We start from the raw sequence: 23,183 nt of genomic DNA, 5'->3' as shown, positions 1-23,183 counted from the left end.
CAAGATGGATGTACTATTGATGATGTCAAAATTTTCAAAATAAGCTAGCGCCTGATTATCAAATTGTTGTTTACGAAAAAGTCGTTTAACTCGAAACTACAATGCAATTTATCCTGGAATACATGCATCAAAGAAAATTTTAATTTTGTATACTGAAGGACACTACGAATTAATTACCAACATTACAACACTATTAAACAAAAAAAGTTATTGTCAGTATTGTTTGGAAGGTTATCATCCTACAGAAAATCATAAGTGTAACTTCTAATGTCCAATGTGTGAAAAGTATCACATGTTTGTAATAATGATAATAATATTAAAATAATGATAAGTGCGTTGATTGTCATAGACTGCTTTCTAGGGATGAATGTTTTGACAATCATAAAACAATAAATGTTTGCGGAAAAAGTTTATGCGAAATAAAGAAAATTTGTGTTCAATGTGGTGATATGGTTGACATGCGTTCACGCAAGTCTGAACATGAATGTGGTGATTGTTATTGTAAAACATGTTATACATATGTAAGTGATAACCATCTTTGTTTTGTTCAAATGGCTATAATGCAGCATGTAGATACCTTTTTGTACATTATCTTTAATGTAGAAACAATGTTGCTTCCTAAAAATGAACAAACAGAACGTAAATTTCGTAAATTGTATTCATGCCTGTTACAAGTGTAAGGACATGAAACTTGATGATACATGTTTTGTATGCGGAGATAAAAATGGATTCTGTTCGTTTGATTTCCACAACATTGTTAATCATGGATTTGTTAATCATGTATTAATAACTCGTCCAATGTTTAAAAAAATCATTGTACTTTCCCATAATTGCAGTAATTATGATATACAATTCTGTGCTAAAACTTTGATAATAAACCATCATTTTACACCTGAAGTAATAATGTCGGGGCAAAAAATTGTCGAGATACGTTTAGGACAAAAGATTTACTTCCGTGACACGTATTTGTATATGGGAGTTAAATTATCAAAATTACCTAAGACGTTAGGTCTTTCTGCAAATTTACGAAAGGGAAATTTCCCGTACTTGTTTAATACATTAGAAAACCAAAATTATATAGGCAAAAATCCTGAGCTAAAGTATTTTGATCCTGATTCAAGGAACACTGAAGATCGAATCCAACTTATCATCTGGCACGAACAACGTGCTGGAAGTAATAAGGAGTATGATCTCCAAAAGGAAATGATGGAATATTGTAGAAATGATGTTAAAATTTTAGCAGAAGCTGTCATTAAATTTTCAAACTTAATTGAAGACAAAACAAATGGTATCCAATGTTTTATCGCTGCGCCAACTATTGCTAGTTTGGCAATACTAACGTATCGTACCTTATATTTGCCCAAAGAAATTATTCCAATTATTCCACCCTATGGGTTTGACCATCGTGATCGTCAAAGTCTAAAGACCAGGTACTGGCTACGATACTTAGAACGTACTACTGGTAATGAAATTCTCCATTCTGGGAATGGCTTGGAAAAACAATTTGGAAGGTATAAGGTCGATGGATTTGAAAGTAAAACAAATACAGTTTACGAATTTCATGGGTGTTACTATCACGGGTGTTTAAGCTGTTATCCTACACTACGACACATGTCTCTAGATTCCACCTCTAAGCAAGGTACATCACTACAAGATCGGTATGAAAAAAACACTACAAAAATAGCATTTCTTAAAAAAATTAAATCTTAATGTCATTGAAATGTGGGGATATGATTGGGACCACATGGTAAAAAATAACAAAAAATTACAGCAGTTTATTCAAACACAGTGTCATGATCTTGTTGATCATCTGGTACCTAAAGATAGTTTTCATGGTGGACGTACCGAATGTTTCAATGCATTGTACGAATGTACCAGTAAAGATTTTGTGGCATATTATGATGTAACTTCGTTATATTCTTGGGTGATGGCACGTAAGCCATTGCCTATAGTTAATCCTATAATATACAAGGGGCCTTATTTTCCACAAGTGCAAAGTATTCATGGATTAGTCAAATGTAGTATCTTACCTCCAAAAGACTTATATTTTCCAATTTTACCATATACATGTAATGAACGCCTTTTGTTTGGGTTATGCCGTACGTGTATGGAACAAAGTAATAACAATTGCATACATAATGATACCGAGCGTGTTCTTACTGGTACATACTGTACTCCTGAACTTCATGTAGCTTTAGATCTCGGATACAAAATTCTACAAATTATCGAAATTTGGGAATTCAAATTATCCGGATCAGAAGATAACCTGTTTAAAGATTATGTCAATTCCTTCTTAAAAATGAAACAGGAGTCTTCAGGATTTCCTAGCTGGAGCAAAACTAAACAAGACCAAGAGAAATATATTGCAGACTATTATGTTCATGAATGCATTCATTTAACGGAAAATAACATTCAATCAAATCGTGGTCTAAGGTATATTTCCAAAATATTCCTCAATTCCTTACACGGAAAATGGGGACAGCGAACAGATTTATCTCAATCTGTAATTGTAGATACTCCAGAAAAATTTTTAAGTTATCTATGGGCACCACAATAAGAGGTACAAACTGTATTGCCTATTGGAGAGCAACATCTCATTGTATCATATAAAAACATTGAGAACAAAAACAAACCATGGAAATTTTCAAATGTTGTCCTTGCAGCATTCATCACTTCCTGGGCACGTCTAAAACTTTACGAGTTATTAACAGCTGTACATCCTGATCGTGTATTGCACTGCGACACTGATAGTATTATGTTTGTACAGCGACGTAATGAAAAGCCTCCACTTACTTTGGGTTCCTATTTGGGTCAACTAACTAATGAAGTTCCTGATGTCTGGGAAATTGATGCAATTATAGGCTTAGGGCCAAAAAATTATACCTATAGAATGAAAGAAGTTCAAACGGGGAAAGTAGATTATGTATTTAAAATCAGAGGAATAACTTTAAATCATCGTACACGACAAGAAATTAACTTTGAACATTTTTATCAACTAATTCGGGATAAAGTTGACAAAAAACAGTTACACAATCCAGGAAGAATTGTACGTAAACCAGGGTTTGTCATCGTATCCAAGTCTGAAACTAAAACACTCAAAAAGTTCAAAATAAAAGACGACGATTAAATCATAACAGTATTACTGACTATAGGACATTGCCATATGGATATCAAAGTGTTATGTGTGTTAAATGATTGGTATTCTTTATATACAAGTAAATATGTAAATAATAGATGTCTAAAGGTACCATGATGTCGTAACATAGTCATAATATCATCAAATATGTCCATAAGTTTTTTCACAGGACCTATCAGTTGGTACTTCTACGTATATATAATGTAAATATGGGAATAAGTTATTAAAGAATATTCTAAGTATAGTAAATATCTTATTTAAATATATCTATATATGTCAATATTGGAAATATGCCAATATTGGAAATAGAATATTGTAGACTATATAAAAACAATAAAGCGTTACAATTTACAATAATATGTTTTATTCCTATACCTATATCCAAACAAATATTGATATATTAAGAAGTATCTGTATTCTATATAAGATAAAGGCAGAATAGGTATGCTTCTCATAAGGTTATTTATACGTATTTATTATATTTTATGTTCCTACAATAAATCATCCTAAGTTGGAAACCATGTTGACGTTATAATGTCTTCTACAAGCTGAAGCATCTTAGAAGTAATTAAAGGTACCAATATATTTCATTAGAATACTCTAGTTAAAAGATATCTATAAGTAAATAATTTATACTACAGTGATATCCTTTGTGCTTAAAATACCACTAGGACATGTCTAACAAGCATCTACATAGGTAAAAATCACAATGTATATATTATAACGTGGTATTCAAGGTAATCTAAAACACTTATATACATAAGGAGTCACAATATATAACCCTACAATACAATCCAATATTAATACAATACAAACACTTCAGGAGTTTGCATTCACCTAACATACCAGCAAAACAAGATATGCAACCCTACATTACGTTAAAATAAGGCTACATGCATAAAAAGTCACAATATATAACCTACAATACAAACCAACATTAAAACAATACAAACCTAGAGGTACAAGCTATCCATACTACTAAGGGCGCCTAAAGCTATGCAACCCAACATTACGTGAAATAAGGCTACATGCATAAAAAGTCACAATATATAAGCCTACAATACAAACCAACATTAAAACAATACAAACCAAGAGATACAAGCTATCCATACTACCATAACGCCTAATGCTATGCAACCCAACAACACATGCTTAAAACATTTACATGGAAACGAAAGATAATATGTCTACAATATGATACATATATTCCTGTCCAGATATCAGAACCAATATACCTACATACACCCATTTACAAACTAATCATATATTCTTATATTCATATATACATGTAATTTGTCATTCATCTGCCTTTCGTACACCATTAGACCCATACCGCATCCAAAAGATGATATTCTATGCTAAAATCCCCTATCAGCTACTTAAAATACCATATCAATACATAAAATACGTTTCTCAGAGTTGCGTTCGTTTCCTCCCCCAATATCTAATACATTTATTTATAATATGTACTACTCTATAATATATATGTATATCCCAATATATACCTCTAAAATGTACGAAAAACACGAAAAAAAATCATTCTTTCTAACCCCTTTCATTACCAGCTCTTTAATATTCATAAATAATTAATTCATTAATCTTGTTTTTAAAAATTAAACTAATTTATGTAGAAATACCTTAAAGAAATCTTGTTTGAAGAATTCTTCCAAAAGCAAAGAAAGCAAGGAAAGTCACCTTACGTAAAGATTTCATTCATTCTTTATCCCTTTGAAACTCAGGTAACAATGGGGAGTCTTCCTCTGCCTCTAGGTGGCAAGGTTCTTAACAAATGCGTAAAAAGTCACACGCCAATTAAAAGCGGTCCTTTACTCACAAAAGAACAACACATTTCACCCCCACCACCTGGAACACCCACATTGAAACATTTCGCAGTGTTTCCTTTTCTTTACATGCCGTCAAAGGATTATTTTCTACATCTCCTTAGTCTCTTCCTCCACCTCTTAGCTATCATTCTATGTCCTTTTAACAATTGCTGTAATGTTGTTTCTAAATACAAGCAAGTAAGTTATGTGACATGTTCAAAATGCTCTTTTTTGACTTTCAACAGTTAAAGTATTGTCCGACACCTATCTATCACTTTCAACTGTCATTATCTTCTTTTGTATTAATGACAGAAGGTTCAAATATATGCTATAGTTAAATAATGGGTTTTTCTCTCAAATACAAAAGTATTTGTCTCCATTTCTTTGTTTCTACGACCACACACGTTGGATAGATTTTCCACCAAGACTACTGTATTTTCCCTCCTCCTGTGCCCTTTCCCCTGTGGTTACCTCATCTTACGACCTCCCATTCTTTCATTATATGTGTCTTCTTCCTTAGAATTAGTTTTTTGAATACCAAGACCAACTGTGTTTAAGATTAACAAAAAAGACCTCTATGGACATCTTATGAAGTTCCTTCAGTTATTGTTCACCACTTGAGGGAGAAATAAGAAAGGAAGAAACAAGTTTCTTAAAGGTTTGGAAAAACGGTAAGTAAAAAGTATAAATTGTATAAATCAACATAAATTGTATTAAAAATTAAATTCGTAAAATTTTAATTAAATAGTATAAAAAACAGAATATTTTTATCATAGGAAATTTGCATCTATTTTGGTGAGATTTTCGGTCTCTACACTAATTCTCGTGAAAATAAGGGGAATTTGCAGCAATTCTGGTGAGATTTTCGGTCTCTGGGTGAATTTTTGTACAAAATGGCGGAATTTAGGCCTATTTTGGTGAGATTTTCGGACTGAGTTGGTGAGAATGACGGTCTATACTACTTTGTCCTGCTGTTATTGGACAAGACTAAGCTCCACGTGGCTAGTATGAAATGGGACACCATTCTACGCCTTGGATAGGAAACACTGTTGCATCCGCCTTACTGCCCAGACATTGCACAGTCCGTTTATCATTTGTCCCATTTCTTGGACAATCGCCTTTGAGGACGCCAGTTCAAATCCCTAGTAGAGGTGCAGAACGCACTTGATACCTTCTTCGCTTCCCAGTCCACCAAGTTCTTCCGCTATGGAATGCATGGACTTCTAGAAGGTCATCAATGCTGACGTGACTATTTTTGATCTTCCAGGTACGTCTTAGGTGACATATCAATGTTTGTTAGTGGTTGATGAAAAAGCAACAGAACTTTCTTGGTTACCTAGTACTGACATAGAATTCAATATGCATGAATTAATAATAGTTCTTAAAATTGTAAAATTTGTTTATTAACGCACTAGTCTTAGTAATATACTAATTTCTGCGTTGGTAATTCAAAACAGATGAAAAAAATAAAATGAAATCTTTGAGTATTACGTCCCACGGTTATGCCGGTTAGGCTAAAGGAGACGGTGATGATTATTAATGATTGAAATGGTGGAATGAAGAAAGTGGGAGGAAACGGGAGAACCCCGAGAAAACCCACGCACACGGTGTTTGTCCACCACAAAGTTCACTTGGCGGGGCCTGGAATCGAACCCGGGACCTCAAGCACCAGAGATGAACGCTCTACCAGTGAGCCACCGCGTCCCCTCAAAACAGATGAATCTATTTACGGACATCAAACTAACTATCCAATATACAATCGTGACAGTAGTGATAATTGTCATTTGGATGTTAACTCTCTGAATTAGCTCATTCTTGAAAACCTAAGAGCAGATTACGCTCACGCTCACATCGCACAGTTTTTCTCTAATCTCGTATTGAAGTACAGTGTAATAAGTTTGCTAATATCTTCAATACCATATTTCATTAGGGAACGCAAATATTCACATGAATATTTGATCGAATAATGAAATACTGACGATATTTTGCTAAAGCAAACAATTAAAATTTATATCTATAACAAGTTTCTGGGTAACATATATATTCTTCGTTCAGCATAAAACTAAGAAGAACAGTAGAAATCAAATAAAACTTAATAAGATCTGAAACTACGGAAGTGTACATAACTACCCACTAATAAAAATGTAAGTAGAATTCATATTATTATTTAGAAAATGCTTACTAAAGAATTAATTAGTGCGACTTTCATAATGTTTGATTGCAGACAAACTGGCATGGAGTGACAATGAAATGTTGCAATGACGCCATAAGAAAGTCGCTCAATCCAATGTTGCGTCTTTGAGTGAATTTAAATATAATCCTCATTCGAATACTATACAAACTTTAAAGTGTACAGTTCTTACACTGAAGTGTTTATTTTCCGGATACATCAATATTAAATAAAACTTAAAAATTACCAACCAATACATTATAGAAAGAAGAATATGAAACGTTACACACACACACACACACACATATATATATATATATATATATATATATATATATATATATATATATATATATATATATATATATGTGTGTGTGTGTGTGTGTGTGATATATATATATATGTGTGTGTGTGTGTGTGTGTGTGTTTCTGTGTGTGTGTGTGTGTGTGTGTGTGGACACATAAGTATTGTTATATTCTCCTGAAATGTCAAAAGGCAGCTCGTGAAGAAAATAACACATTTAAAAATCAAAGTTTAAATATTTGAAATTAATATTATATTGATAGAGAAATTGAAATTGATAGAGAAAATTTATCGAAAATATTAATCCTTGTATATAACAATTAGTATATTAAGACTGTTTTCTTTTCTTTTAGATTCAAACAGTAAAATCATAATTTTTACCGGTGTGTCCTGTCTTGCGAGCCGTCTTTGGATGGTAAATCTAAATAAGTGGTGTCTGTATTTTACAGCTAGTTACATATATCAGTAACTTTCTATTAGAATCCTGAAAGTTGACCTCCTGTCTGGTTTCCATATGTTTGAATACGTGTACGGATATTTTAGTTTTTGAATAAAATTCCATTTCTGTCAATTGACTTCTCCTTGTTACTTTATATACTAATGTTTGTATCACTAAATGTTAACAAAGGAAATTGCCTATTGCCTAATTAAAATGTATAACGAATTTTGTATTTTTCAAGTTTTTACTAAAGAACACAGATAGTTAACCAAAATATAGCATAGATCTCATACTGTGAACAACACCAAAACGAGTGGCTCACTTGGCGGTAAATGTCAATTGTCGATTTAGCCGCGCGTAGAAAGAGTGCCGCTAGTGTGTCACTGGCGGCATGGTTTCGTTGAGTCGAAACAGATTTCTAGAGTCAGGGTGCTGAAGTTAACACCACGTAGCAGTGAGAACTTCATTTTGTTCCGCGGTTCTTTGATTCGTGGCGGAGAATCGCAAAGGGACCAACACAAAATATCGCCAGTCATGTATTTGCGATTATTATTATTATATATTTATTTTTTCTGAGAAACTGTTCCTGAAATGAACTCCGGGGGTCAAGACAACCCAAATAATGAAGTGAAAAATCTTGAGATAAGTGAAAACATTTTGAAAAATTGTGTGAATTTAGATAGCAACTGTCGCCAATCATTAGGAATTCAATATGGGAGAATTTTGAAATAAAATAAATAAACGCACGTAATTTTGTTTTAAAAAATTACATGAACGCATTTATCTGATCTCAAATGGTTATTGTCGAATATACACTGTTAATGGAGCACTCTGATTATCCAAGTTAAAAAGACGTCAACGATTTATCCCCCTACAAGTGATGTTCTCTTCATCGCTTCCGTTGCGAAGTCGGAGGTACACGTGTCCAGTAATAATCAGGTTGGTGCTTTTAAGGCGTACTCCACCGTACTTCTTCTTTTGTGTTTTAAGGCACTTTAATGTAAACAAATGACTCATATAGGCCATTTAACATATTTTGGGGGAGTAATTTTGTGGTTCATTGGCATTTCTGTCGCTGGTGGTATAGTTTTCAAAACGGAAGTGACGCCACAGCGGATCGTCCCTGCGGGGTCGCCAATTTTTAGCGAGTTGTCGCTAGTTGTCCATCGGTGGTCTACCAACGTTTACGGCATGCGGATGTTTACAAAATACCTGTTTACAAAATTCTAATCACAATTTTCAACTAAATCATTCATGAAGAAAACTTTTTTAGTTTCTTTGTTAGTGGTGTGAGATTAAAATTTTAAGTGTTTATAATATTAACATCGGTTTTTCGTGTATTTATGTAAGATTTAGCACAAGTTCTTAAGTATATTCGTTGCCGGTAAAAGCTTAAAATTTTACGTGTTGTTAATATGTACATTGTTTTTTTTTTTTTTTTGTATTGTCAAAGTGATAAATGAACGCCAATATTTCTCATCGAATAAGAAATGCGAATTGATATTACACTGTGCAATAACTGTCCTGCGTGAGACAAAAAATTAGATATCTCCTGTTAATGCTCTCCAGCTGAAATTCCACCACTCCTAAAACAAAATCAGCACCTACACGAATTTCCAGATTACCGCTAGTTGTTCTATCGAATGTTACATACGGACAACAGATGCTTAGAAAATACGTCCAAAAGTATATAAAACCACTTTTCAACTGAACCAATCGAGGAAAAACGTGTTGGGTATGTTACTGCAAGAAGAATAAATTTTCAAGTACCTGTAAAATTTTAAAGTGGATGAATTTAATACTTTTTAACAAATAAACAAATTTTTGGAGCAAGTTACACTATGCAGAACTTCAGGGTAGCTATGAGTTACTGAATGATATATGAAATAAATAATATTGGGGTGTCTAAAATAGGATGAACTCAATACTGATTGGACAATTATAGTGTTTCTTTATTAAATTACTCTATGGTATACTTCACGATATCTATGAGTTCTTAAATGCCAAACGAAATAAATAATATTGTGGTTTCTATAATTGAAAAACACAATACTAATTGGACAAGTAAGCTAATTGTTGGAGGAAGTTACAGTATGCAGAACTTTACGAGTTCATGAATGCTATACGAAATAAATAATATTGTATTGTCTAAAATGTAATAAACACATTACTTGTTCTGAAAATAAACTAATTGTTGGAAACTTCACATTAGCTATTATTTCCTGAATGTCATACGAAACAAATAATATTGTGGTGTCTAAAATGGGATGTACACAATGCCAGTATGACAAATAGACTGATTGTTGGAAGAAGTTGCACTATAGAAAATTTCACAATAGCTATGAGCTCTTGAATGCCATACGAAATAAATAATATTGGTGTGTCTAAAATGTAATAAACACATTACTTTTTCTAAAAGTAATCTAATTGTTGGAGGAAGTTACGCTATGGGGAACTTCACATTACCTATTAGGTCCTGAATGCCATACGAAATAAATAATACTGCAATGTCTAAAATGGAATGTACACAATACAAGTTAGACAAATATACTGATTGTTGGAGGAAGTTGCATTATACAAAACTTCACAACAGCTATGACCTCTTGAATGCCATACGAAGTAAATAATATTGGGGTATCTAAATGTAGTAAACACAATATCCGTTGTCAAATAAACTAATTGTAGGAGGAATTCATAGTTTACTGGTTTTTGCAATAACTGTGAGCATCAGAATACGATAACAGGTTTTTGAAATGCGGATACCTCTTTCTCATATGAGAATACGAGGCACATATTGTTTTAAATGTAAAGCTATTGAAATATTGTCTTTTCGTACAGTAAGAAGAATATTAGGAGGATAACATAAATATGATCTTGAGACCAGGTTGTATGCATGGTTTCTCTGAATTGTCCCATTTACTTTACGTTAATGCCAGAAAACTATCCATAAAGGTTTTATTTTATTTTAATTCCCCTTCTGCTGCAAGGCGTACTTAAATAGCCTATCATTTAAGAGATAATGTATTATTTGTTGGCAAAAAAGTTAACTTCAGTTGAAAACAATAATTATAATTGATTGTAAAATATCTTGCACATGAAAGAAGTGATCTATTATTTTGATTCTACATTTATTATTAAAGAAAAAGTTACCGTTGAACTATGTGCACTCTTTATTCATACCCAGAGAGATAAAGTAATGAATAACAAATTTTATAAACATGAACTGTTATATATATATATATATATATATATATATATATATATATATATATATATATATATATATATATATATATATATTTGTTTCTCATTTAAATATTTATGATTATATTTAATGTTTTCCACTGTAACATTTAATACCTATTGATTATATGGTGATATATATTAACATTTAAAAGATTAGTAATTTCTAATTCATTAAATTTATTCTTACCTTTTCAGTTAAACAAATTTTGATTTATATTTTAATAATGTACTTAATACGCATTTTTAATATTGTATCTAATAGAACTTAAACGTTGATTTTCATTTGTTTTATCAGATTTGTAAAATATTATTACGTTTAATATTATATGTAAAAATTTAGGCAATTTATCTTATCGATTTTTTATCGTAGTAAACTCTTAAATAATTACAACATATTTATTTTAACATACAGATAAGCCGCATATCAAATGGACTTATTAACAGAATTGTATAAAATATTCATATATGTAAAACAAAGTTATAATTAGTGTATGTATGTAAAATTCCTTGATATAATTCACAAACATAATTCGGTTGTATGACTTTTAGTGCCTTCTTACATTATATAGGGTTTGTCACGACATTTTGGTAATAGATTCACCAAATAAAAGTAATAATTGTATGTTTGCCTATCTGTGAGGTTCATTTCCCTCATACAAGAGCAGTGTCAGGTACGAACGCATAGAGTGGTGTATATTTCAGTAAGTGAACACCAGAACAGTGGAATAGTGTACTCTTCAGTGACGAGTAGCTTAGAGAGTGATTCATACCGTCTATTTATTTGGAGGGTACCAGGAACATGTTACAACTATAATGTTGTTGAGGGACTCAGAAGTGAAGAAGGCTTTCTGACACGGTATGAGTGGGATCATAACATTATAAACTTCATGTGTTCCAGCAGCAATCGGAAACAGATAAGACCTACAGGAACATCATACTTGAACAGTATGTCAGTCAGTTTCGTTCTGCATAGGTCCTGAATTATGTTTTATAGACAATAATGCACGTCCATATGGGATACAGTTCGCGAAGGGTTCTGTAGCATGAAGACATTACGCGTGGCAAATACGGTCACCGGACCTCAATCCCATTGAGCATGCATGAAACGACCTCAAACAATGGATTCTAGCCTTACCACCTTCACCACTGTCAATTGTTGAATTGCGCACAATGCGTGTTTGAGAGTGAGATGCTTTACCACAAAACGTGTTTGGTGATCTAATCCGTAGCATGGATGCACAGCGTGAGATCTGCATAACTATTCGTTGTAGCGGCAACCCATATTGAAACATTCTGCCAACAAAAACCTGGACTTGTGATGTTCAACAGATGATGACCTACATGACGTAAGTACATTCAGTCAGTTTTGTCATTGTTCATGTGTTGTTGTAAGTGTTTGTTTTGTCCACACCTGTTTGTTTCACGCTACCGAGTGATCACGAACATTTTTGCAGCAATTATTCATAATTGTCACTGTTATTCGCACATTCTCTTAAGTTTTGGAAATGAGTGCATTATCAAAATTTAATATCACCGAGATAATTCGGACCTACAATGTAAGTCAAATAGGCATTATCTAAAGAAACAGAAGTCGAAATCTGATGAAGTCAAGTGCGGAATCAACCTGCGTGTTATGACGTGACCAATATCTGCTCAGGTCCAGTTTTATCAGCTGCTGCAATCTTCAGTGATTTGTTACTCTTGTAGTCAGCGCTGCTGAAAATGCATCGCAAGATACCTGTCCTTTCCTTTCTAATAGAAGTTAGCAACATCTTATTTGAGCAGAAATGAACTAATAGAGGAAGGGAATGTGTGTATCAAAGAAGAAGCTACTAATTATCAATGGACGATGCTTTATATATATAACAACTTAACCCCATTTTATTTTATAGACAATTGATATATTTCTGTAAAATGCTTTGAGAAGTCTGAAATCAGCTTTTTGTTGTAATTAGTATTCTGAAATAGATGCAAAATTAACAGCTTAGTTTGTCAAGCAGTGTGAATATCATCTTGCTTCGATAGTGATAATAAATGTTCAGACAAAGAAAATATAAGATTGTCTTTACCTCTGTTTCTGCGTCTAAATGCTTGTGCTGAACCACTTCCACTTCCACTTGCAGAACCACCACCAGATGAGGATGCACTTCCTGAACCAGTAGCAAAAGCTCCTACAAAGTTGTTTACTATCGTAAGTAGTATAAGAAGACAGGTATTGTAAGATGTTATTATTCTAAATATTTAGTATTTAACATTAATATCGTAGTAATTATATTCGATGATTGCTAATGTTCAAGTGTAACATCTCCATATTTCTATATATCCATCTACCGCTAGAAATTCGAACACCTGGTAGTCGGGGCGGTGATGGTTCAATGGTAGTGCGTTTCACTGCCACTGATTAATGCGGTCCTTGGTTCGATCCCAACTTGCGCCAATTGAACTTTGTGGTGGACAAACATCATGTTCGTAAGTTTTTTCGGGTTTGTCCCGTTTCCTCCCATTTTCGTCATTCCACCATTTCATCTATTTCTCATCATCACCGTCTCCTTTAGCCTACCTGGCATAATCGTGGGACGTAAAACTTAAATATTTCATTTCGTCTTATTTTATTTTTGAACGCCTAGTATGACTAACTTGGTAGGTCACCGCCAAACCTCTCTCCTCCTTTCTCTAGATGGAACATTTAAAAACGCTTAAACACATATTTTATTGGAGACTACAATATATATAATAATTGTACTCCTTACCCTTCTTCTTCCCAGACAGTTTATTCTTTATTGGGTAAAATATCAAGAAACACTGAAACATTTGACGAATATTTTTAAATGATAAGTTCGCATACAAAATTTCATGTTTCTAACCTTCAGATGTTCGCAAATATTGATATCTTAATATTATATTTGTCACTCTTATTCTTTCTTCCTCATCGAAATTCTGAAAATCTCTTATTAGTGGTACCTAACTCCAGAAATGGTGTGCATCATCCAAATTTCAAGCTTCTAGCTGAAGTAGTTTGGCCTGGATTTTGATCAGTCAGTTAATTACTCACTGAGGGCTTCATCTTATATATATATATATATATATATATATATATATATATATATATATATATAACTAACGAGGGAAATTTTAACTTCTTGACACAGGTTTGGATTTCAGCACATTGGTTAAATAAATATATGTGACTTCCAATGGCGGAATTCCTTATAGATGGGTTATTAACATTCCTTAAGAAACTATGAAAACAAAATTAAAAGTATTCACAAACGATAAAGAACAGAAACATACTACACTGGAGTAAAAGAGTTAAGTAGCTTCTGATTCTGGAATGCCTTATCACCACCGAATGTTAAAAAAATCCTTTCAAAACTACAAAACCACAACACCACCACCAACAACAACAAAAAAACACTTATGAAAGACTTGAATGGGAGAAAAAATAAATTTGTTTTCTTGTTTTATAAGAGTAGTTTATTTCGTTTGTTCCACTTAATTTCTCTCAAAGTATCCAACGTCTCTATAGTTTCTTGTATTTTTTTTTTTAATTTTTTCTAAATAAGGTACCTGACTGCAGTATTTTATCCCGCATTATAGAGACAACCATTGAACCGTATTGACATCCTTTATTATTTTTTATTGTTATTGTTTTTCCTGCAGTGTCAATTTTTCTTATCCGTGCTACATTGTCCCATTATATTTTAATATCCCATGTCATGTTGTAAACAAACAATTCCACATGTCAGTGTTTACAAACACCACCACGTGGATCGGCAAGAAGGCTTCACACCAGATGGATCTACAATCACTTTCAGACGACGGCTTCTAGCCCCTCCCACGGAGCAGAAGACGACATCGAAGCAGCAGCGCTACCGCCACCCAAGGAACCCTATAAATTGGATGGACAAAGGCAATTCGGTATCAGTTTTCTGGTGACCATCCTGTAGTCAGCTACGGGACTTTAGGAGTAACCTAACCCCAGGCCTCTAGTCTACAACAGAACTACGCCTATCCTATCTCCTGGCTTAGCCCGTTACGGGGCTCTGTCTGGGAATCCTAACCTCAGCCCTTAGCCTGCTACGGGGCTTTGTTGGCCACTTAACCTGCCTTTGCTTGCTACGGAGCATTGGTTTCTTAATTCCTCTGCTTAGCCCGCTACGGGGCTCTGTAGATCCTGTCTGCGACATTACGGTCAAAAGACAACCTATAACTTACCCTGTATATTAGAGAAATTATTAGTGTAGTATTTTGTACTAATACTTTTTATAGTGGAGAAGTTTTATAATAAAACTGGTAGTGGGAGATCGATTCCGGACACTCTTTTTATTAATGCTCTACCTATACCTATATGGGATAAAAGTATACAATATCTTCATCGACTGGTTAGTTGTTAGTTCTCTGTGTTCTAATCATAAAAGGCCACCAAAGATCATAGAAGATTCTACTGATGTCTGTATGAATTGTTAATTGACTTTTTAAAAACATATTTATTTATTTATTTATTTATTTATTTATTTATTTATTTATTTATTTGCCATCAACACAACAGGCATAAGCCCAATTATAGTGTTGGTGTATAACATAATACATTTACAATAGTTTTCTTAAACATAGAGTTCATATTGCAGATGTCAATTTCTGTGTGTTTGATACATATTTTGTTACAAGCAGAACACATTTTCTAAATTGGTGATTTCAATAATACGTTGATCCTTGCTTTTTTGCAATAAAACAGACCAGAGTTATTAGCACGAGTTTTAAGTGTCGGGACATGAAAATTTAAAGTTGATATGAGATCCGTACAATTAAATTCGTTTTGTACTATTTTATGGAGAAAAATCAAATCTGTCACATTTCGCCTTTGCTCAAGTGTAGGGATACAGAAGTTGTCTATTAATGTTAGATAATTTTCATAATATGGATAGATTCCAGTTGTCTTGTACATCAAGTATTTGATAAATTTAGATTGGACCTTTTCCACTTGGTGTCTGTATTGCTGTTGTGATGGGTTCCAAATCACAGCAGCATATTCCAGTTTTGATCAGACATAGACATAATACATTTTTGTTAGTGTAGTACTATTGTTAAATTCCTTTCCAGTTCTAATTATGAACCCTAACATCTTGAGAGATTCGTTAACTATGTTCTCTATATGGTTATTAAATGTCAGTTTCGTATCAAATATAACTCCAAGATCTTTGACTGAATTTAATCTATTTAGTAAGAAACTGATTCATTGAGTAATCAAACTCTATTTGATTTATGTTTCTGGTAAACGATAAAATGTTACATTTGTTTATGTTTACATTAAGTTTATTAAGAGAACACCAATTAGCAATATTTTCCATGTCACGTTGTAAATCGAGACAGTCATAGATGGTCCTTATCCTACCGTATATTTTGAGGTCATCAGCAAAAAGCAATTTGTTACTTAATAATATATGATCAGGGAGATCGTTAATGAATAAAGGGAACAATAACGGACCTAGATTAGAGCCCTGGGGAATTCCAGAATATGCAATATGATCAGATTATGTATATTCCTTGTAGATAACAGTTTGTTTTCGATTATTTAAATATAATGAAAAGAACTTGATCAAGGGAGAAGAGAAATTATATTCGCCTAGCTTATGTAATAGTACCTTGTGATTGACTCTGTCAAATGCCTTTTCAAAATTTATATATATTACATCAACCTGACATCCTACATATAACGAATTTGGTATAAAGTCTGTGATAAGTGCAAGGTTTGTTGTTGTTGATTTGTGTGGGATAAAGCCATGTTGACATGGTGAGATTACGGGTTAAATGTGGTCAATTATCCGTCGGTATAGGATTTGTTTAAATCTATTCTTGGTTTTCCTCACTGTATTAGGTCAATTAGGTCTTTCACTACAGTTTCTTTGCATTTTTCCTTGCAAAATTCATTCTGTTACTTGGATTAATTTCCTCCTCATTTGCAGTGTCACTTGTATAACCAGGTGATATACAGATTTTTCTCTGAGTCCTGTCATAAATTCAAAAAATGAAATGAGATCGTTTAGTTTTACGTCCCAAGGTTATGCCGACCAGGCTAAAGTTAAACGGTTATGATGAAAAATGAATGGAATGGTGGAATGAAGAAAGTTGGAGGAAAGAGCCCAGAGAAAAGCCATGTTTTGTCCACCACAAAGTTCACTTGGCCCGAGATGGGATCGAACCAGACCCTCCACGCACCAGAGGTGAACGTTCTATCTCTGAACCAGCGCGGCTCTTGTCATAAATTCAGTATTAAATCTTTTATTGTTTTTATATATTATAATTATTAATATTATTTTGTATTTCCTTGTTTTTCCACATCTAGAGTTTGGCCCAGTAACGTTATTACTACACTTTCGTTTTTTGCATCTGATGTTATGTTGTAAACCACCATGATTGGTTGTTTTTTCATGTTTCCTCTTTGGTAAACTCAGTAGTCTTTCTTGTTCTCCAATGTTTACTTCATATTCTCTTCTCTGGCTATCTTCGCTATGAGTTTTGGTCATATCTATTTTGGATATCTTTATCCTTTCTTTAGCTGGATTAAGCGTTTCCCTTGATAATCTGCATATGGGTATTAACTTTTAAACGCTCGTCAGGGGTTTTAACAAAATTGTAGACTCTCGCGTTGGGGGCTCTGGTGACCTCTAATTATTACGGTCATGGTTCATACACCTTTAGAAAGCTTATACACCACATATTCCAGTCGAGGTAATATTCATGCAATTTCCGTCAAGTTGATAAAAGAAGAAGAAGAAGGAGACGGAACCAAAGATCAGTAAAAAAAATATTTAAAAAAATGATTTGGCGACTCCCTGACAACCCTTGTAGTGACCCTACGCTGACAAAAAGATACCAATGCAAATATCAGACACTTGTAACAATATTACTAAAGGATGGTAGCATTGCTACAAGACAAAGGGAGATAAAAATTCATAACGAAATTATTATAAAACGCCCTGTGTATCATTTTGGAAGATCTGTTGCAGACTTTCGCGTTGGCGGCCCTCGTGACCTCTCCCCCCTAATTTTCACTGAGTCATGAGCCATACACCATTGGAGAGCTTATAGACCACAGATTCCTGTCGAGGTAACATTCTTGCAATTTCCACCATATTCATAGAAAAAGAAGAAACAAAGAAAATCATAACAATACGAAAAGTTGATTTGCGCGGCTCTCGCAACCAAATTTGCTAACTTTGCCCGTCTCCCCCTTTAAGCATAAAATACACATACAGATAATTATCATGTAGGGAACTATTTCTTTGCTTCACACACCAATTTTTATTTTTGTACCACACAAGGGGAAGGAATGGCCCTCAAAATTTTAAGAAAAAATACATAAAAACGAACTTCACCCTCCCCTCTAAACCATAGTACCCCACATACATAAAATGCATACTGGTAGAAACATTCCTTCCTCAGGAATACATTGGAACAAAATAAACCTTCCAGCTTAATTAGGGGATGAGCTATTGATGTGTGTCGTAAAAATATATGAAATTTATCTAAAAAAAAAAATGAAACTCCAACAATTGGCCAACTTTGCCCCCTCCCTTCCCCATAAAAACAAGAAGTACAAATACAGAATATTACAATGTAGTGGTCTGTTTCATTGCCTCACATACCAATTTTTATGAGTGTACACCAAGTGAGGGAAGGTCCCCGCCCAAAAGCCTGTTGAAAAGGAACGAAAAGAACAACTTTACACTACTTCCCCAGTTTTAGCATTACCCACATACATAAAACGCACATCGGCGGAAAGATTCACCCTTCAGACATACATTGGTACCAAGATCATCATCTACCTTAATTAGGGGCTGAGCTATTGAGCTTTAAAACCCAAAGCAACAGTTGAGTCAATGGGTGTTTAAAGGCTATCCACTGAATTAAACACAAGTTTTCTGTGAGTCGTTGATCTGCTTTTGCTATAAAATTAAAAAGGCTCAACAACCTGTACCATGCAACCCACATGATATGAGAGGATAATGTATGCCTAGCTTCAGTTTATCCATGGTTTGTATGATCGCTCTTTTGTGGCTTTTGTAGTCTATTCTGCTTAATGTTTTACTCTGCACCTCAAACCAAGATGCTGCCATATTTTTGAGAGAAGTGAACAACGTTTAATTTACCAGATGTGGACCAAACGTGAGGGACAACGTGTGCCTTAATGTAGAGGAAATAGCAAACCATTAGTACAGAAGAAATTACAAAATGACTGACAAGCAAGAGGCGCGATATCGAGACTCGAATTGTGCAATAAAAGTTACATATACTGAAAGAGCATCAGATAGTTAGTAAGTTACCAAATTATTAGCTGCAGTCCGCCACTAGGAAAAAAGTTATGGGACTGTAAAGTTCAGAGCCTGGCGTACTAAAACCACACAAAACTTAGCATTTGGCTTGTTCCTCTTTGTATTGACAAGAGATAATGAACTCTAACGTATTCCCATCACAGAACATCATGTTTGACATAAGAAAATCTGTATGAGAAGAATTATCAGTGTTGCCATCCACAGAAATTACAGTGTTGCCAGAATAAGAATACTTCGAAAATCTTACAAGAAAATAGTTCGCGATCGGGACTTTCGTTGCACAATACGGGTTATAAAGTATATTCCGAAAAAGCACCAATCATGAAATGACCATTATTAGGCTAATTAGCTAATTAGCTATATATTATTAGGCTAAATAATATTAGCTGCAGTCCGCCAGTAGGGCAAAATTATGAGGCTGCAAAGTGAACATGAGAGTCTATGGCAAACAGAAGGAATAACGTGTTTGTGTGTGCAATAGCAAATGGTATTTGTTTGGGAAGGAGAGATAGCTATGTAAATGACAGTGTTAAGCCACACAATTGATATGAAGAGCAGAAAGCATCGAGTGATCCAAACAAAAACAGTTAGTACAATATGCACATCGGACGATAGCAAACGACGCCCAGTGATAACACATTTCTGTGGTAAGGGAGTCGAAATAGTATTGAATTGGTGTCTGGAATTCTTCCGGTGTGATGTTCATGTATCCCGCTTGGATGATATATCACGGCGTTGGATGATATATCACTGACAACACGAACCGAGTTTTACGATTCGCGATGCTCGGCATTTGTGTTGTCTGTCTGTCGATATGCCTCACGATAAATGCCCAACGAACAAACCGGTGCGAACCCGAATGACATTTTCATAGGTTTATCGTGAGGTCTACTTTGCGAAGCACCTTCGTACTAGTGTTCATTTGGTAGCTTTTTCACTTCTAATGAAATAATATTCTGGAATGTTAATAGAAGTAACTACTTTGATTCTTACAAACTAAATAACGTATTATGTAAAACGTAGTTCCGTACGAACCACGAAAACATGATGTCACAAAACACTGTTGTGTTCACTCTTTCATTCGCTGCAAACCAAGCTTTTCGCAGTATTCTTATTCGGGCAACACTGTAGTTTCTGTGGATGGCAACACTGACAATTCTTTTCATACAGATTTTCTTATGTCAAACATGATGTTCTATGATGGGAATACGTTAGAGTTCATTATCTCTTGTCAATACAAAGAGAAACAAGCCAAATGCTAAGTTTTGTGTGGTTTTCGTACGCCAGGCTCTGAACTTTACAGTCCCATAACTTTTTCCCTAGTGGCGGACTGCAGCTAATAATTTGGTAACTTACTAATTATCTGATGCTCTTTCAGTATATGTAACTTTTATTGCGCAAGTCGAGTCCCGATATCGCGCCCCTTGCTTGTGAGTGATTAAACATATCCGCAATTTACATTTTATTCTGTTAAGTCCTATGAACAATATAGAAGCGATTTTATACTGTAATTACGAGGGTGATTCAGAAAATAATGCCTCCAAACCCACTACTTGGCCAATAATACTGCAAACCTACTAAAATGTTTATCATGTCATTTGTTTTACTTTCCTATCTCTTTTCATTCCAGAGTAATGGAGCAATCCATGACATCCAATGGTGACGTCTGGTTGAAATAGCGGGCTGTTATTGAACTTCTGATTGCGGAAGGTTATGCACCCAGGAACATTCTATGCCTCCAACGAGTCGTGGATACATCATAGCAACTTGGAAACGAAGCGTCAGTCCACGGAGCATGCATCACGTCCTCTCCTCCGCCAAAAAAAACTCAAAGTTGTTCTATTTGTTGTTGTTATTCTGCCTCATCCTGCCTATAGTCCGGATCTTGTGCCCTGAGACTTTTAGCTCTTACCCAAACTTAAGGATCACCTTAAGGCCAACGCTACAATTCTGACGCGGAGGTGGAAGCAGAAGTGCGGCAACGTTGTTGCCAACAGCCACCACAATTCTTCGCCGACGGCACCTAGAACTTTGTTTCGCGTTGGCGCAAGTGTATTACCGTAATGGGGAGTAAGTTAAAAATTGATGGCACCACTTGTAGCTAACATTGCAAGCTTTCAATTGATACCTGTATCGCTGCTACCTGTTAAACACAAATAAAGGTATCATCTTTTTTAGGCATTACTTTCTGAATTACCTTCGTAATATTCTGCGTTTGGAAAGAAGGCGTAAAATGAATAACTTAGATTGCTCAGGTCTATTAGTTTAAGAACAGTTTAATATGCAAAAAAGAAAATATGAACTCACCTTTGTTTTTGCCTTTGGAAAAGGCTACCCCTGAGCCACTTCCAGTTGCAGAACCACCACCAGATGAGGATGCGCTTCCTGAACCACTAGCAAAAGCACCACCACCTGCAGAATTATTTACTATCATTAGTAGCATAAAATCATTCGCATCACAAAATAATAGTATACAGGGTGTTTCGAAACAAGACCGGCAACGTTTGGGAGATGTTTCCTGACACCAAGATAAGACAAAAAGTAAAGACCAACCTGAGTGACACAAATGCTTCCTTTCGGAGTTAAAATGACCCCCCAAAAAATATGAACTTTAAAGGTCTATAACTCCAAAACTATATAACCTACCGCAGTCAGGTCGGACTTCACTTAGGATCTAACATATGCGCTATCCAAAAATACATATTTCAGAATAATAAGATAATCACGCCACAATTTTTATGGAGAGAGTATGGTTACCGGCATATCATTTGAAGTACTCACCAACTACCTCTATAAAAATTGTTGCGGAAATACCACAGGATTGTGGAACTTAGATATTTGGATAGGGCATATACTAGTTCGTAACTGAAGTCTTGAAGCTATGAACCTATAAAGTTCATTTTTTCATGTTTTCGGCAGCCTATAACTCTGAAAGAAAGCATACAACAAACAAACTTCCCATGCTATCTGCACGTACATATTCCAACTTTATTTATCTACATACTATTTTGTGGTCTGATCCCAACCCATTTCAACCAATAACTTAATTTCACCTGAACAGGTACTTACAATTATCTTCTCTTGAGCTGCTCATATACGGGCAGCTTGCATGCCAAGTGGCCCAGTTACATGTTTTATTATATGTAATGGAGAACAGAGATGAATAGCTAACTAACTCTGTGGGCTATGGAATGTTCAATGACGCGTTCTCCAAAGCCCTCCAATGACTTCTATCATTAGCCAACTGGATCCAATTTCTATTTTCTATTCCTATTTCTGCAAGATCTATCTTAATATCGTCCCCGGCACCTAGTCTTCCCAATGGTCCTTTCCCGATTGGCAGTTAAAACTTTGAAATGCGTTCCTACTTTCTCCAGTTCCTACTTTCTACATGACTTGCCCACTTGAGAATCCTAGACTTTATGATCGTAACAATTTGGTAAACGATATAAATGCCTTGTTATGAAGTTTCCGTCATTCCCCATTCCCGTACATCTTGGGTCCGAATATTCATCTTAGGATCTTGTTCACAAATAATTCCAGTTTACATTCATCCCATGAGAGTAAACGACCATCTTTTGCAACCATACAGCACAACAGCCATAATTATCGCTTTATACATTTTAAGCTTCAAATTCCTCGACATAATTCGCTGCAACTATAGGTTTTGAAGTGAATAATAACAATTTCCTAAGTTTAATTGACATTTAATTTCTTCGTGGATACGGTTTT

At 34.5% G+C, this 23,183-nt stretch overlaps 1 protein-coding gene across 16 annotated transcripts in view; it reads right to left on the bottom strand.

Annotated features, from left to right (window-relative positions):
• The window catches only part of LOC145683702 (uncharacterized), a 414,104-nt gene that overhangs the window by 333,424 nt on the left and 57,497 nt on the right, over positions 1 to 23,183 (bottom strand). For all 16 annotated transcript variants that reach the window (XM_081755116.1, XM_081755122.1, XM_081755125.1 and 13 more), the window contains 2 exons: positions 21,759 to 21,863; positions 13,188 to 13,289 (listed from right to left, as the gene is read on the bottom strand). In XM_081755116.1, the coding sequence (XP_081611242.1) occupies positions 13,188 to 13,289; positions 21,759 to 21,863 (207 nt within the window). The remainder of the gene's footprint in view (positions 1 to 13,187; positions 13,290 to 21,758; positions 21,864 to 23,183) is intronic.

This window comes from Thermobia domestica, chromosome 4 (genome assembly GCF_964235325.1).
Source record: "Thermobia domestica chromosome 4, izTheDome1.hap1.1, whole genome shotgun sequence".
In the NCBI taxonomy this organism is placed as follows: domain Eukaryota; kingdom Metazoa; phylum Arthropoda; class Insecta; order Zygentoma; family Lepismatidae; genus Thermobia; species Thermobia domestica.
This window is presented reverse-complemented; position numbering and strand designations above follow the sequence as displayed.